This window comes from Canis lupus, chromosome X (genome assembly GCF_048164855.1).
Source record: "Canis lupus baileyi chromosome X, mCanLup2.hap1, whole genome shotgun sequence".
NCBI lineage: Eukaryota > Metazoa > Chordata > Mammalia > Carnivora > Canidae > Canis > Canis lupus.
Window position 1 is genome coordinate 93,834,129 of NC_132876.1, and position 18,016 is coordinate 93,852,144.

The 18,016-nt window shown below is 35.0% G+C and overlaps 1 protein-coding gene across 5 annotated transcripts in view; it reads right to left on the reverse strand.

Moving 5' to 3' along the window:
- CFAP47 (cilia and flagella associated protein 47) overlaps positions 1-18,016 on the reverse strand; it is a 502,530-nt gene that overhangs the window by 160,158 nt on the left and 324,356 nt on the right. For all 5 annotated transcript variants that reach the window (XR_012026084.1, XR_012026085.1, XM_072815366.1 and 2 more), the window contains one exon: positions 881-1,015. Coding sequence is in view for 3 of the 5 variants with exons in the window: in XM_072815366.1 (XP_072671467.1) it covers positions 881-1,015 (135 nt within the window). In the remaining 2 variants the exon portion in view is untranslated. The remainder of the gene's footprint in view (positions 1-880; positions 1,016-18,016) is intronic.

An 18,016-nucleotide genomic window follows, 5' to 3' on the forward strand; every position in this document is an offset into this window, starting at 1 on the left:
CTGAGTTATAGCCTACCTGGCCTGCTTCAGGCATTTGAACCCAAGATTGCATTAGCAACTCTTTTGTAATTATCTGCCCTGCTTGCTTGCCCTACAGATTTTGGATTTGCCAGTCCCCATAATCATGTCAGCCAATTTTTAAAAATTTCAACACCTGTCTGTCTATATATAAATATGCACCTATTTACATTACATTATATTATGGTAGTGTCTGTTTTATTGAAGAATCTTGACTAAACGCAAAGTCATTCAATAAAGATTTCTTCTTTGATATACCTCATTGTCTCCACAGCTGTGCTCCTGATGACCCACTCTTCTCTATCGTCCTCTTATGTCCCTGCTACTCACCCATAAGAGAATTCAGTCACCCATTCTCCAGGAAATCTGCCCTGTGCCTTCCAATTCTCCATTACCTCAATTTCCTTTGAATTTCTACTAAAAAGATAGGATGTTTAACAATACTCAAATCTTTATAACACAGGAAGGAAAAAAATAGCACTGATTTTCTTCTGCATATGAGGAAGATTGTTATCATCTCCTACGCTGAAGAAAAGCATATTACATTGTTAAAATTATATACTCATTAACATTTTATCAGAAATGTACTGTAATTTTTCTGTTTAATAACAAGTATATGTAAAGCTTTTCACTTATGGAAGAGTAGACAGCCTTCAAGCTGAAGTATTTTAATCTATTAATGTTAGTAGCTGTACAAATCCAGAAAGTAAACTACATAAAGTTAATCCTGAAATAATACAATAACAGTTTTATAGATATATGCAACACACAGCTGTATATACATTATGAATGCAAAGCATGTATTCATTTTAAAAGTGAATGATTGAGAAGTGATCATGAAACTCCTTCATCATAAATTTACCTGAGTCTTCCTCAACAGACTTGTGGAATAGTTCTGATAATGAGTTCTCAAAGGAAGGTACTTGATATTGATCTTGATCTGACTCTTCCGGAGAGTCATTGACTTGTCTGCTTTTAACAGAAAACGAAATTGCACCTACAACACATAAGTACAAGATGCCAGATTAACCAGGGATTAATTTTCTAAAATGAAAGGTCAATTTTAGGTACTAAAGATGCTTCAGCTTGAAACTACTGAATATAAAGCCAAACATAAATTCTAGGAGTTAGTATTAGACTTAAACCTGATGGTGGTACAGAACAATTTAATAGAAAATTCATTAAGATTTATTTTTTAAGTATAAGAGATAATCAGTTTTTAATTAAAACCAGCAATGTGATACCTAGGTTCACACCCCGGGACGTCTGTTACCAGCTATGTGCCTCAGTTCACCCAAATATGAAACAGAGGTTGACAGTGGATATTACTAAGTGTCTCTGGTGTTACACTGGCTCCCTCTGGGTCTCTGGGAGTGCTTCCAACAGTGTACCAACTTCTGAGTGGGCAGGATTGGCCCCAGACTGTGGCTGAGAGGGTCTGGAACCAGATCAGACTGCTTCAGGATCTGTAGTCGGATTGAGGTTGGCAGGCTTGGCCACGTGCAAACAGATCATGGTCAATGGGCCTACTTCTAGGGCATGGACAAGCATATGTCTCAAAGATTGTTCTCAGACCATGGCTGAGAGTGGCTGGCCAAGTTACAGGGCCATTTAAGGATCTACAGTTCCACCAAATTGGAGGCCCTGCTTCAGGTGCACAGGCAGGTGTATCTTCCCCAAGGTCCTACGTGGGCGGGAATCGTGGCTGAGAGGGGTTGAAGCTGGGTCATGAGCCACTTCAGGGCCCACAGGCGGGACCAAATTCCATGGGGTTCTTACACAGGATATGGATAGGCAAGGACTCCTGTCAATTCCTCCTCAGAAAGTGCTGGCGGCAGAACGAGAACCCAATGGGACTATAACTGAGTCAACACGGAAACGGGACTGTTTCTTGATCTGTAGCCAGAACCATGGTTGGCAAGTCTACCACACGGGCACAAGCCTGCCTTTTCTTTCTTTCTTTCTTTCTTCTTTCTTTCTTTCTTTCTTTCTTTCTTTCTTTCTTTCTTTCTTCTTTCTTTCTTCTCTTTCTTTCTTTTTTTTTTTTAAGATTTTATTTATTTATTCATGAGAGACACACACACATAGAGAGGCAGAGACACAGGCAGAGGGAGAAGCAGGCTCCATGCAGGGAGCCCGACGCAGGACTCGATCCCAGGTCTCCAGGATCACACTCCAGGCTGCAGGCGGCGCCAAACCGCTGTGCCACTGGGGCTGCCCAAGCCTGCCTTTTCAAAATGGCCCTCCTCAGTCTTGGATTCCACTGGGGTTTCATAATTTCCCACCTGGATCCCACAGCTCCCACAAAGGCACTTTTGCCATGGATGGCTTTCAAATTATTATTACTGAATAGGGATACAAGTGATAGCTCTCCTAGGTTGCCATCCTGCTGATGTCACTCCTATCTTAGCATTTTCAATTTCTTGATTTTGAACTATCATAAAGTCACTTAAATTTCAGGTTAAATTTCATATCCTATTATAAACACTTTCTTATTTTACATAGGAGCTTACAAACACATTATAAAAAGACAGGGTACATAGTGGAAAGAACACAGGCTTTGGAGAGAACCTGGATTCAAACACTTGTCCTGCCACTATTAATTTAGCCTTGAACATGCTATTTACCTCATCTGTAAAATGGTGCTAGCTGTTTTGAAGATTAAATAACTGAAGTTTATGCTTATGTAGGACTTACTATATAATACATTGTTCTAGGTGATTTAACATATATTAACAAGTTTTTCCAAACAATATGAGGTAGGTCCTAATATCTTCTCCATTTTATTTTTTTTCATCATAAGTGTACTCTTTGATACCCATCCCCTATTTCCCTCATCCCCCCACCGACCTCCCCTCAGGTAATCATCAGTTTGTTCTCTATAGTTAAGAGTCTGTTTCTTGTTTTTTTTCTCTCTTTTTTTCCTTTACTAGTTTGGTTTGTTTCTTAAATTCCACATATGAGTGAAATTATATGGTATTTGTTTTTCTCTGACTGGCTTATTTTGCTTGCCATTATACTTTCTAGCTCTATCCATGTTGTTGCAAATGGCAAAATTTGATTCTTTTCTGTGACTGAATAATATTCCATTATATATTTTATTCATATACATATATATGTACGTATATACACTACTTCCTCTTTATCCATTCATCTATTGATGGACACTTGAGCTGCTTCCATAATTTGGCTATTGTAAATAATGCTGCTATAAACGTAGGGGTACATGTGTCCCTCTGAATTAATTTTCTGTTGCTTGGGTAAACACCCAGTAGTGCCATTACTGGAGAATAGAGTAGTTCTATTTTTAACTTTTTGAGGAAACTCCATACTCTTTTCCACAGTGGCTGCACCAGTTTGCATTCCCACCAACAGTGCATGAGTGTTCCTTTTTCTCTACATCTTCATCAACACTTGCTGTTTCTTGTGTTTTGATTTTAAGCATTCTGACAGGTATGAGGTGATATCAATGGTAGTTTTGATTTGCATTTCACTGATGATGGGTGAGAGCAAGTATCTTTTCACTGTTGACTATCTGGATGTCTTCTTTGGAAAAATATCTGTTCATGTCTTCTGCCCATTTTTCAATTGAATTATTTTTTGGGTATTTAATATCATTAGTTCTTTAATGTATTTTGTATACTAACCCTTTATTGGCTATGTCATTATTATTTTTGGTGCAATTGTAAATTGGGTTGTTTCTTCATTTCTCTTTCTGCTGCTTCATTATTAGTATATAGAAATGTAACACATTTCTGTATGTTGATTTTGTATCTTGTGACTTTACTGATTTCATTTATCAGTTCTAGTAGTTTTTTGGCAGTCTTTAGAGTTTTCTATATAGAGTATCATGTCATCTGCAAATAGTGAGAGTTTTACTTCTTCTTTACCAATTTGGATGCCTTTTATTTCTTTATGTTGTCTGACTGCTATAGCTAGGACTTCTAATACTATTTTGAATAAAAGTAGTGAGAGTGGATATCCTTGTGCTGTTTCTGACCTTAGCAAAAAAGCTCTCAGTTTTTCACCATTGAGTATGATATATTATTTCCATTTTAAAGAAGAGAAACTGACACAAGAAAGTTTAGTTGCTTGCCCAAAGTCAATTAGCTCATAATAATACAGCTGGAATTTGAAAACATGTATTCTGCTTCAAAGTTCATACTATTTTTTACTTAATTAATAGATTTAATTTTTTGCACAGTTTAAGGTTTATTTAAGAAATGGGTGTAGGGCAGCACGGGTGGCTCAGCGGTTTAGCGCAGTCTTCAGCCTGGGGCATGATCCTAGAGACCCGCGATTGGGTCCCGCGTCAGGCTCCCTGCATGGAGCCTGCTTCTCCCTTTGCCTGTGGCCCTGCCTCTCTCTCTCTCTCTCTCTCTCTCTCTCTGTCTCATGAATAAATAAATAGAAATCTTTTTTTAAAAAATGGGTGTAAAGTACAGAGTTCCTATATATCCCCTCTTGTTTCACATATTAGAAACATCTTGCATTAGTGTAATATATTACTTGCAATTGATGAGCCAATAATGATACACCATTATTAACTAAATTCCATAGCTTACATTCTGGCTAACTTTTTGTGCTGTACATTCTATGGCTTTGGCAAATATGTGATATCATGTATCTACCATTACACTATCATGTGGAATAGTTTCACTGCTCTAAAAATCCCCTGTACTCCACTCTATAGAACTGGCAACCACTAATCTTTTACCTCTCCGGAATGTCATATAGTTGGAATCATACAGCATGTGGCCTTCTCAGATTGACTTCTATCACTTAGCAATATATATTTAAGCTTATGTTTTTTTTGTGTGTGTGTGGCTTGATTGGCTATTTTTAAAAAAGATTTTTTATTTATTTCAGAGATAGAGAGAGGTGGGGGCAGAGGGAGAGGGAGAGAGAATCTCAAGCAGACTCCATGCTGAGCATAGAGCCTGATACAGGGCTCGATCCCACAATCTTGAGATCATGACCTGAGCTGAAATCAAGAGTCAGACACTTAACCAAATGTGCCATTCAGATATTCTAGGCCATTTGTTTTTATCACTGAAAAATATCCTATTGTACAGATATACCACCACTGTTTATCCATTCACCATATAGAACACCACAGTTGCCTCCATGTTTTGGCAACTATGAATAAAGCTGTTATAAACATTCATGAGGGTATGTCTTGGTGGCTCCATGGCTGACTGTCTGCCTTTAGCTCAGGGCATGATCTTGGGGTCCTGGGATCGAGTCCTGCATTGGGCTCCCTGCAGGAAGCCTGCTTCTCCCTCTGCCTATGTCTCTGCCTTTCTCTGTGTGTCTCTCATGAATAAATAAATAAAATCGTTTAAAAAAACAAAACAAAATATTCATGAGCAGATTTTTGGGATGGACATAAATTTTTAACTCATTTGGGTAAATATGAATATTTATGATTGCTGTATCATGTTATGAGTATGTTTAGTTTTGTCAGATACTGCCAAACTATCTTCCAAAGTGGCTGTGGCATTCTATCATTTTGCATTCCCACCATCAATGAATCTAAGTTCCTGTTGTCCCCCATCTTTATCAGCCCCTGGTGTTGTCAGGGCTTTTGAATTTACTTATCCTAATTGGCAGGTAGTGGTATCTTGTTTTAATTTGCAGTTCCCTAGAGATATGATGTTGAACATCTTTTTATACATTTATTTGGTATCACAATATTTTCTCTGGTGAGGTATCTTCAGATCTTTTGCCAATTTTTAGAATTGGGTTGTTTGTTTTCCTATTGTTGAGTTTTAAGATTTTCTCTTTTTTTAAGGCTTTTATTTAAATTCCACTTAGTTAACATACAGTGTAATATTAGTTTCAGGTGTACAATATAGTGATTCAATACTTCCATACATCACTCTGTGTTCATCACAAGTGCCCTCCTTAATCCCATCACATATTTAATCTGTCCCCCTGCCCACTCTCCTTCTGGTAGCCCCTTGTGTGTTCTCTACAGTTAATAGTCTGTTTCTTGGTTTGTCTCATTCTCTTTTTTCCTTTGTTCATTTGTTTTATTTCTTAAATTCCACATATGAGTGAAATCATATGGTATTTTTCTTTTTCTAACTGATTTATTTCACTTAGCATAATACTCTCTAGTCCCATCTATGTCATTGCAAATGGGAAGATTTCATTCATTCTAATATTCTTCATATATATATATATATATATATATATATATATATATATCCTTGTCCATTCATCAGTTGATGGACACTTGGGCTGTTTCCATAATTTGACTATTGTAGATAATGCTGCTATAAATATCAGGGTGCATGTATCCCTTTGAAACAGTATTTTAAGATTTTAAAAATATATTTAAGATACCATTCATGTATTAGATGTCCAAAAAGTTTGTAAGAGATAGGTAAGGACACTATAAATTGATAAAGATTCAATTCACTAAAACAAAAACAAAAACACTTGAGCTCATATATACAGAGAATAGATTGTGGGTGGAGGGTGGGTGAAATGGGTGAAGAAGGTCACAAGGTACAAAATTCCAGTTATAAAATAAATAAGTCAGGGGTGTAATGTATAGCAGGTAATTACAGTTAATAATCCTGTATTACATATTTAAAAGTTGCTAAAAGAGTAGACCTTAAGTTTTCATCATAAGAAAAAAGAATTTTGTGACTATGCATAGTGACAGATGTTAACTAGATTTACTATGATGATTATTTTGCAATATATATAGATATCAAATAAAAAATTCAACTTGGCAAGATTATAACATTATAGATCTATACAAACCTAAAAACCAAGGCCAACAATATTTGAAACGAAAATTGACAGAACTGGAAGGAGAAATAGACAATTCTACAGTAAGAGCTGGAACCTTCAGTACCTCACTTTCATCAATGGACAGAACAACTAGACAGAAGGCCAATAAAGAAATAGAGGATGTGAACAGCACTATAAAACCAGTAGACTCAATTGGATTATATAGAACATTTCACACAACAATAGTAGAATGAATACACATTCTTCTTAAATCAACATGGAACACTGTCCAGGACAGATCAGATGTGAGGCCCCAAAGCATATCTTAATACATTTAAAAAAATGTAAATCATACAAAGCATCTTTTCTTATCACAATGGAATGAAAGTACAAACCAATAATGGGAGAAAATGTGGAAATTCAATTTGGAGATGAAACAATAAACTCTTAATCTATATTTTAAAGAAGAAGCTACAATGGAAATTAGAAAATATCTGACGATTGAAAATGAAAACACAGTATACAAAACTCATGTGGTGCAATGAGAGCAGCACTAAGAGGGCAATTCATAGTAGCAAAAGCATACTTTAAAAAGATTAATCTAAAATCAACAACCTGTGGTGCCTGGGTGGCTCAGTAGGTTAAGCATCTGATTCTTGATTTCAGTTCAGGTCTTGATCTCAGGGTCATAAGTTCAAACCCACCAAATAAAATAAAATAAAATAAAATAAAATAAAATAAAATAAAATAAAAAACAACTAATCGCACATTGTTATGGAACTAGAAAAAGAAGAGCAAACTAAACCCAAAACTAACAAAAGGAAGGAGATAATAAAGATCAGAGTGGAGGTAAATAAAACAGAGAAAAACAATAAACAAAAATATTGGCTCTTTGGAAAGGTCAACATAATTGGCAGACCTTTAAAGTAATTAAGAAAAGAGAAATGGAGAGTCAAATTAATAAAATCAGAAATAAAGTGGGGACATTATGTTGTTTTCACCAAAATAAAAAGCATTATAAGAGAATACTATGAACAACTATATACCCCCCACATTGGGTAACTTAGATGAAATGACCTATTTCCTAGAAGTACAGAATCTATTAAAACTGCTCATGAATAAGAGATAACCTGAATAGACATAAAACTAGTAAAGGGATTGAATGCGTAATCAAAACTCTTCCTACAAAGAAAAGCCCAGGACGAGATGGCTTCATTGTTGAATTCTATCAAATATTTAAAGAAGACTTAATATTATTTTTTTTCTCAAACACTTAAAAATTGAAGAGAAGGGAAAACATCCTAACTCATTCTAGGAGGCCAGCAATGTCCTGATAGAAAAACAAAGATAGGACAAGAAAAGAAAACTAAAATCCAATATCCCTGATAAACATTAATATAAAACTTTTCAACAAAATACTAGCAAGTTGAATTCAGCAGCACATTATAAAGATTATATAGTATGGTCAAATGGGATTCATTCCAAGAATCAATGAATGAATGAAGGAAGGAAGGAAGAGTGGTTCAACATACACAAATCAATCAACATAATAAACCACATTAACAGAATGAAAACAAACATGATCACCTCAACTGATGGATAAAAAGTATTTGGCAAAATTCAACATCATTTCATGATAAAAATAAATTAGGGATAGAACTTCCTCAAAAAGCCACATATGAAAATTCGCAGCTATTATCAAATGAGTGGTAAGAGGCTAAAATCTTTTCCTCTAAGATCAGAAACAAGAGAAGGATGTCTGGTTTAGCCACTTCTATTCAACATAATACTGGAATTTCTTGCCAGAGCAATTATGCAAGAAAAAGTAATAAAGGTATCCAAATTGGACAGGAAGAAGTATAATTATATTTGCAGATGACACAATTTCATATAGAGAAAACCTTAATGATTACATACAAAAAAATGTTAGACCTAATAAATGCATTCAGTAAATATGCAGGATACAAAATCAATAAACAAAAGTAGTTGAATTTCTATACAATTGTAATGAACAATTTGAAAAGGAAACTTTTAAGAAAAACAACTCAGTTAGATAAAGCTTATTTAGATAAGCCTACATAATGTTAAAAAATATGTTTGCACTGAATAATAAGGGAACCTAATCAATATTTCAAATACTATGAAATACTCTCAAGAATTAAAAGCACACATTCTCCATTCTTTCTCATTTCAGCCTATTTATATACTCAGCATATTTTTCTTCCTCCAACATACCCATCTAAACATTACAGTTTCATTGTCCCTTAACGAAAAGAAATTGAACAATAATTTGTAAAACAATTCAAAAGCCTTACATGAGTATAACAAGACTGTATATTATATGCCAGCATGAGAAATTAAGTATTTATCTCAAAAATTAGAAATAAATGAAGAGAACTATGGAATTATAGGTCTATATAGTAGCTAATGTTTTAACTGAAAGAACACTTTAAAACAATGTATCTTAGAATTATGCCGTGAATTTATACACAATTTCTTTCCAGTAAAAAAAAAACCTTTCTCTTGACAATTTAATTTTATTTCTATACAATTACATTTTTATTTTTTATTTTTTTTTAAAGATTTATTTATTTATTCAGAGAGAGAGAGAGGCAGAGCCACAGGCAGAGGGAGAAGCAGGCTCCATGCAGGGAGCCCGACGTGGGACTCAATCCCGGGACTCCAGGATCAGGCCCTGGGCCGAAGGCGGTGCTAAACCGCTGCACCACCGGGGCTGCCCCACAATTACATTTTTAAATTGCATCTTAATTTTTGGTTATGAATTGCTATGGTAGAAGAGACAAGCATCAAATTCTTCTAAACTTATTACAAAGAGTAACATTAGACTCAGTAACTATCAGCAATGAACCCTTGATCCAAATGCTGGAAATAATGATTATGAAGATACGTGTTTCAAAAGGTGATAATATTTTTCCACACTAAGCATGTGTGGTTATTTGACTTCCTATATTCCTCTGTTCGGGCTAAAGCCAACCAATCCAAAGGGGAACAATAGTAAATAAAAGGTTGTTTGTTGGTGCCTCAGTTTATCAGAGTGATAAAAAAACTATAAGACTATTTTGGAAAAACTCTGGGTATAACAGAAATAATAGTAGTGTATAAAGCAGCTCTCTAAGATAGAGCATCACTGACTTAATGGAGGCTTTCAGTTTGTCTGAAATGAGTGTTACTAAAAAAATCTAATAGGGATTGTAATTACAGCTGTTATATTTTCAATAGCTCAAGCTTTTATTTTGACAAGTGGATTTTTTTCTCTACTAAACAGTCTACGTATTTGATTTTTTCAAAATGCATTTGTAACGGTCAAAACAAACATTTCCTAGTATATAGCTTGTTTTTCATTAGGAATTGTTTTTCTCTAATGTCATACTATCTTGTAAAATGTCAATATCAGGCTCAAGTTTAAAGCCTGAGCAATGCAGTTTTATATCAATGGTTAATCTTTTGAAAATAATGTAAAATACTGTTTATTGAATTTGGGCATATGCTGAATGCCTCCCATTCATTATCTATTGAACCCCTTTAATGAGCATAGACATTAATTCCTCGTTAGACTCATTTTAAAGCTGAGCAACCTGGGCTGTACAGAAGTTCAGTAACTCACTCCAGGTCCTATAGTTAGTAAGTGACAAAGGCATACGTTTACCTGACATAGAACGTGGAAAATGGCACATTATGTCTAACTATCACCAAATATACCACAGAAGAAATGGGCTTTTTGCTGGAAAAATAGCAAAATAGCTCACATACTTACAAAACACTTATTTTGACCTAAAGTAATAGGTTTCAGATACTGCTCACTGATTATCTAAACTATTTCACCCTTTAGAAAACTTCCCAAAGCAAGTTTCCATGGCAACAGCTGAACCTGGCAAGGTCTTTGACCTCTTTGCACTTCGTTCCCCCACACCCATCCTGCTTTCTCTCTGGCTTCATGCTTCACCACTACCTATCACTAATGAGGAATATTATGGTTAAGGAAAATTTCTGAATGGCTGGGCCTTTATCACCTTGTGAATTTCTTGGAGGTATGTTAATTCTGTTGAGAAGGGTTTTCATAAATATCTGCTCTATGCACATTATACTACACATGATAAAATGAATTTTAATTGTTTTGTTTCTCTAATACACTACCTGAAAATATCTGAAGCAAGACTAAAAATGAAAGCCAAAGGATATCTCTGTTAACCCTTTTCCTTCCTTTCTCTCTCTTTTTCTTACTTCCTTTTAACCACATTTCTAACTCATTTTCTTTTGTTTTATTTTCCCTCTCTAGAGGACCAAAAGGCAAGCTGGAAAAACAAAATTTGATGGCTAAGAAACCCAGTGCTGTGGCCATATCTGCTTTTATTTTGTGTATAATAACAGCTCTTGTCTTCTATTCCTTTTAAGCTCTTAATTTTTAAGATAAAATATATAGTAGTCTAGCATCCAATTGTAGTTGTTTAGGAATCCATTTTTTTTTGTGGTATTATACTGTTTGTTCTTTCTATAACACATTTTTGAAGTGTGTATAACAGAAGACACAATAGATAATAGAGAAAGATTAATAAAATCTACAGGATTCAGATTTCTGTTGTAGAGGATGGTTCATTATATTTTAGCTTTAGCAAGAAGCTATGCTTTCATTACTGGGGCAAAATGTGAAAGCAGTAGTAATCTAGGTTGTCATTAAAACCACGTTTCTTCTAGATTCATGAAAGAAAAAGTGATAAATTGCATTTCATCAATATCAAAAACTTGTATAATCTTTCACAGTGTATACATATATCAAATCATCATACTGTGCATCTTAAATATACACAATTTTTATTTGTCAATGCTGGGAAAAAAAATTCTGCTACTCAATAGACACCATTAAGAAAATCAAAGCAAAAACCACACTTCAGGAGAGAAAATTTTAAAGAATGTATCTGATAAAAAACATGCATCCAGAATCAATTTTTAAAACTCTGAAAATTCAGCAACCAAAAAACAAACAACTCAATGTAGGGAGAGGGATGGGCAAAAGATTTGAAAAAGCATTTCAGAAGAAGACACATGATGACAAAGAAGCACGGGAAAAGATGCTTAACATTATTATTCATTATAGAAATGTAGGTTAAAACCACACTGTAATTGTACTACACATAGGTTAAAGTGGATAAAATTGAAATGGCAAACCCTACTACGTATGGTCTAAGATATAGAGAAACTGGAACTTTTTTTTTTAAAGATTTATTTATTCATTCAGAGAGAGCGAGAGAGAGGCAGAGACACGGGCAGAAGGAGAAGCAGGCCCCATGCAGGGAGCCCGATGCGGGACTCGATCCTGGGTCTCCAGGATCACACCCCAGGCTGCAGGTGGCGCTAAACTGCTGTGCCACCAGGGCTGCCCGAGAAACTGGAACTTTTATGCAGTGCAGGTGGGAATGGAAAAAAGGAACAATCTCCTTGAGAAACTGTTGGCAGGTATTTCTTTAAACATTATAAATTCAACTACCATATTACGCAGCCATCCCACATATAAGTGATTTACTCGAGATGAATGAAAGTATATGCTCATGCAAAGATTTTTAAATGTGCTCATATCAACTTATTTGTTATTACCAAAAAATGGAAAATCCCACATGCCCATCAACAGGTAGATGAACAAATTGTGGTATATCCATTCAACAGACTACTCCTCAGGAATAAAGGAATACTATTGATACAGGCACTGTGTGGATAGATCTTAAAAGAGTTATGTTGCATAAAAGAAAACAACCTCTCAAAAGGGTATACATTGTATGATTTCATTTTTATACATTGCTACCAAATGCACATAAAGTGACAAAAAAAACCCCAGATAAATTATTGCCTAGGGCAAGAGTGGTTTGTGGCATGAGGGGAGGGAAGGGGAGGCTGAAAGGATTAAAAATGGACACAAGGAAATTTTGGGGGATGACATATTCATTATTTGATTTGTAACCTTGGATTCATAGTTGTATGCATGTGTTAAACTTCTCAAATTGTATCCTTTAAATATGCATGGTTTATTGTATGTTAAATATACCACAATAAAACTGTAAAAAGCATACTTTGTATTTCAGATATTTTACTCATTGCTACTGAGCAGGATAACAACAGGATTTGAGAACTGTCACCCCAAATTGAATGTAATGTTTAAGCAGGATGTGTAAGTGAAGTTCACAGCCAATTATGAGTATCTTTCCAGCAGTATATAGTATCGTGTATGAGATAATTAATGCAGGATAATTAATGCAGCATCATATTAAAGTCTTCATTATAAATCTATCTCTCATTTATTATTTTTTTTATCTCTCATTTATCTATCACTTCTATTCATTTACATCTCTCAGTTCCATAAATTCATGTATGTTTCACTGATATCAAATGCAACTGTTTGCTCATTTGTTTGGAATCACCATTCGAGGTGTCTTCTCAAGCTTCCGTGTAAAGCCTTCATTTGTTTTGTTAATTTTACTTTAGACTTATTTCTATGAGTAATTTCTTCATGAAAAAATGCATTTAAATATTAAAAAGCATCCTTAGGCTCTATCTGAACAATAAAATGGGGGAGATTGCTTTTTCATAAAAATGCTGTGTGGTGAGAGGCAAATGTTGACAAGTATTTGTAAAATATTTTGAAGTTCCGTGTTAAAAAAAATGCTAAAAAAAGTATTAGTTTCAGTATTTCTTTTTTTCTTTTTATTAATTTAAGGGCGGGGATGAGGCCAAGGGAGAAGGAGACAGAGAGAATCTTAAGCAGGCTTCATGCACAGAACAGAGCCCAACGTAACGTCTCAATACCCTGAGATCATGACCTGAACTGAAATCAAGAATCAGATGCTTTATCAACTGAGCCGTCCAGGCATCCCTAGTTTCAGGATTTCTGAATGATCTTATAAGTCTACTAATCTCAACCAGTTATGCTTAGTTCCCCACATATTAGGAAATTATCTTTGAAGGGTGATTAGAATTTTAAAATTTTCATAAAAATGTATGAATAAATTATAATAAATCCATGTATCTGAGATTCTTAAGCAAAAGTCTTACATGAGAAAAGCCAATGATCTGCCAAATCATATTTTTCTTTTACTGTAAATAACTCCTCACAAAATACACAATTCTTTTGACTGTTAAAGTAGGACACACACACACACATACATACTCACACATATACACATACCCAGATTAAAAGAAAGATGTCCTTTCCGTAACAATGCTACATATACCTTAGCAGTTTAAAATTTGAATATAAAGAGCAACCTAAATTTATATTCAATAGAGCATCCATAGCCTGCCTTGCCCTCCCAGGAAGAACTATGTTTCTGACACATAATCAAGAATTACAAGTGAGTGTTGTGTCAATTAAATGTGAGCCTCATGGCAAACACTGGAGATGCAAGAGTATCTTCCTTCAGTTTAATGAAGTCAATCCAGTTATCAAATTTATGTTTTTCTCCAAGTTTATAAACCTTTGTTCTCAGATTGTTGCTGCACTCCTATTATTGTACTACCAAGTAATTTCTGAAATATTTTAGAAGCAATTCTATTTTTGAAATGTATTGATTCTTCTATTCAGCATTGACCAGATACCTGCAGCTATATGCCAGATGTTGGTCTGGAGGCCAGTGCTTGGCCTGGCAGTCAAAGGACAAATTATTTAACATAAAGGCATAAAAAAACAGTATATGCCATCACTTACTGATCTAGTAATATGGATGAATTTATCTGTAACCAATCATCTGAGTGGTCCTTGAGACTAGAATATTTATTTTGATTTTGGGAACAGGTGCTGGAAGAAAAAGCTTAGTGCTCACAAACCCTGAAGGGTAATGCCACACAGATGGCCAAAGCTGTCATGAAACATCAGAGCACAGGTGGCAGGGGAAAGCAGACATAGTAAAAGCAAAGAGGAGAGCCCAAAGGAGCACGAGAGGATCCAAGCAAACCCAATTCATTCTCTCCACAATACCTCAAGGCCCTGCTTTTGCAAAATATTTCCTTCACCTAAACAAGCAAGAAAAATGCTTTATAGCAACCAACATTTGTTTTGAAGACTAGTGGAATATGACTGGTTTTCATGCCTCCACAACTATGCCCCAGTCCACAATGGCGATGGGAAGAAGCCAGTAAGATCCAAGTTCAGTTTCAGCCAAGTTTCTGTCATTTTCACTGAGACAAACTCGGATAGAGTGGGGATTAAAGAAGCTGCAAAGCCCACTGGAAATTCATATTGTATTAGGGGATTTTTAAAAAATGGGAGATAACATATTAAGTAAGCGTGCTAAACATAATTTGAGCACCTACTAGATGAGCAGTTTTTATAAACTCCCATTTTAATGCCCATGACCACCCTGAAAGATTAAACACTATCAATATTTTACATGTAAGAAACCTGAGGTCAGTGAGGTGAGGTCAAGGTCACAGAACCGGAGAATGATATAATTGGATGCCGAAGTCACGTTTGACTTCTGAATATATTCCTTTGCAACACAATAACAGTAAAATAGGAAACAGCAAAGTTAAAGATATGCAATTTTACCAGTGCAGTGTGGTGGTTCACATGAATATAGTACCCAAGCTTTAAATGAAAAATGCAAATTTAAATAGCACTACTTTTGCTCAGCATCACGCTCTGAAAATACATGTGATAGGCAGTGCCTCTCATCACATACAATATTAGAAATCAAATTTTGAACTTAATTTGTATTTTAAAGATGGCAACTGGTAATATACATCTTTCTGGAGAGTGTATAATTTCAGAGAGTAGCAGAATGCTAAATATAAAAACGATTTCTATCTTGTTTAAACATAGGCCTAACATAAGAACTTTATTGTGCACACAGAAAAATTTTGTTTTGACACTAAACAGAAGTTTATGGGAATTTTTTTTTAAAGTCTTTAGCAAAGCTGACTAAAAGCTTTGTTTGCAATTGTTTGGACGAGGCTTTCTTGTGCCAATGTCATAACAGATTTCATTCCAGTGTAAGAACTTCCGAACTGCAAATTTGCAGAAATGAATCTTAGCTATAATTTACAATTGTATTGAACTGAATGAATACAATCACTTTCCAGCAAGTAAAAGACCACTTTTAGCTGCTATTGAAAAAATACAAGGTAATTGCTGGCTACATCAAAAATGATCATTGCTACCTATTTTCTGGAGCTACCATATTATCAAGGGTCATGGATAACAGGAGAGAATCTCAGACTACTCTATCGTGAATGTTCAGGGCAGAGACTAAATTTACTAAAATGACTGGAAACCACCTTAAACATGGATTCTCAATATTTGGTTTTGTAATGTGGAACAAAGAGTTAAAACACCCTGAAAAGGGCATTGTACCATCTAAAGCCTTGATAGTGTAAGTAAATGCTATGTGAAAATATTCTTTAATTTTTTTCATTTTTAATTTTTTACCTGAGATACAATGAACATATAACATTGCATTAGTTTTAGGTGTAAAAGTATTCTTGTTGTTTAATATTTTTTTTATTTTTATTTTTTTAATTTTTATTTATTTGTGATAGTCACAGAGAGAGAGAGAGAGAATGAGGCAGAGACACAGGCAGAGGGAGAAGCAGGCTCCATGCACCGGGAGCCCGACGTGGGATTTGATCCCGGGTCTCCAGGATCGCGCCCTGGGCCAAAGGCAGGCGCCAAACCGCTGTGCCACCCAGGGATCCCTGTTGTTTAATATTTAGAGATCATTTTAGGCTAACATGCCATGATCAACATACTAAATTGTTTCAGCCTGAGTTTTGCTCATACATTTAAATGACGTGCAATTCAATAAATTATCCTTGTCACTGCCTTTCTCTTTTGTACTTCTGTCAACTCTGTGGACAAAGGTAAGATATTCAACTACTCGAGTTCACGTTACTCCTTTCTTTGGTCACAAATAAATGCTATTAATGATTGTAAGAATTTCTAAAGACTTTTTCCTAGGAGATGAAAGTCTGTTTCTCAAAAGTAAGAGTTCGGAGGAGATAATTATCAGATCTTATACTTAGGTTAATAAAGTCAAATGTACTAATTAACAATTAGATAAAAGTTGTTTAAAAATATTCAGGGGAGCACCTGGGTAGCTCAGTCAGTTAAGCATCCAACTCTTGATTTTGGCTCAGGTCATAATCTCAGGGTTGTGAGATCAAGCCCTGAGTCAGGCTCTGCACTCAGCAGGGAGTCTGCTTGTATTTTCTCTATCCCTCTTCCTCTATCCATCTCTCCATTTGTGCTCTCTCTCCCACCATCTGTCTCAAATGAATGAATGAATGAATGAATAAATAAATAAATAAATAAATAAATAAATAAATAAATCTTTAAAAATATATTTAGGGATTGTCTTTTCTATAATATGTTGGAAGAGATGCTCAGAAAATCCTCTCTCAACTGAAAATTTTAGGTTAAACACACATAGAAGCTAAGAAAGCAGGGATCCATTGTATTGAGTCATCACTGGAGATGACATTTGTTCTGAGAAATGGGCTACTTTGTGATGGCCTGGAGTGTTAGATCTTGGGGCCATAAATGGGAATCAGGGAACAAAACTGTCAGCTAAAGAGCCGACACTTACATGGCTTGGAGTCCAGGTTTCACATTATATTTTTGGACCACCAGGCCCCAAACTAATTATTTAGCTTCTCAGCTCTTCATCTTTCATCATACAAAGGAAATGAAGAGGTATTCCTACAAGTTTAGATAGTCTCCTGTTTGTTGTTATTAGATTTGCTTTTTAAAGTTATATTACAACCCTGATATTCACAAGCTGGAGGGTACTGAGCAGATCAGTGTGATATCCTCATAAGGAGCTCAGAACAGTTATACCAGAGACACAGGCATTCCTATGTAGACTATTAAAGAGCAACTGGAGTGAATTATTAGAAAAGAGTGATATGTATGTTATATAAAATTGTACAAACTTAATTCTTACATGTACAAGTTCATTTTCTTATGCTATATAGGAGTGAGTTGCTCTATGTTGTAAACATATATGATTATAGTTATCCCTAAATCATATTCATGAACCATGTTATCACCATCAAAATAAATTTAAGGATTATTGTTACTAACATATATCCCAACCACTAAAGCCTAATCATCTTCACCTCAACATTAGTCTTGTATAAAAACTCAAGCCTCTACCTGAGACAAATGGAAATTTAGTTATCTATTTCACAACTACAAATAGAAACAACTTATTACTATATCTCTATATTTTGCTACATAGTAATCCTGTAA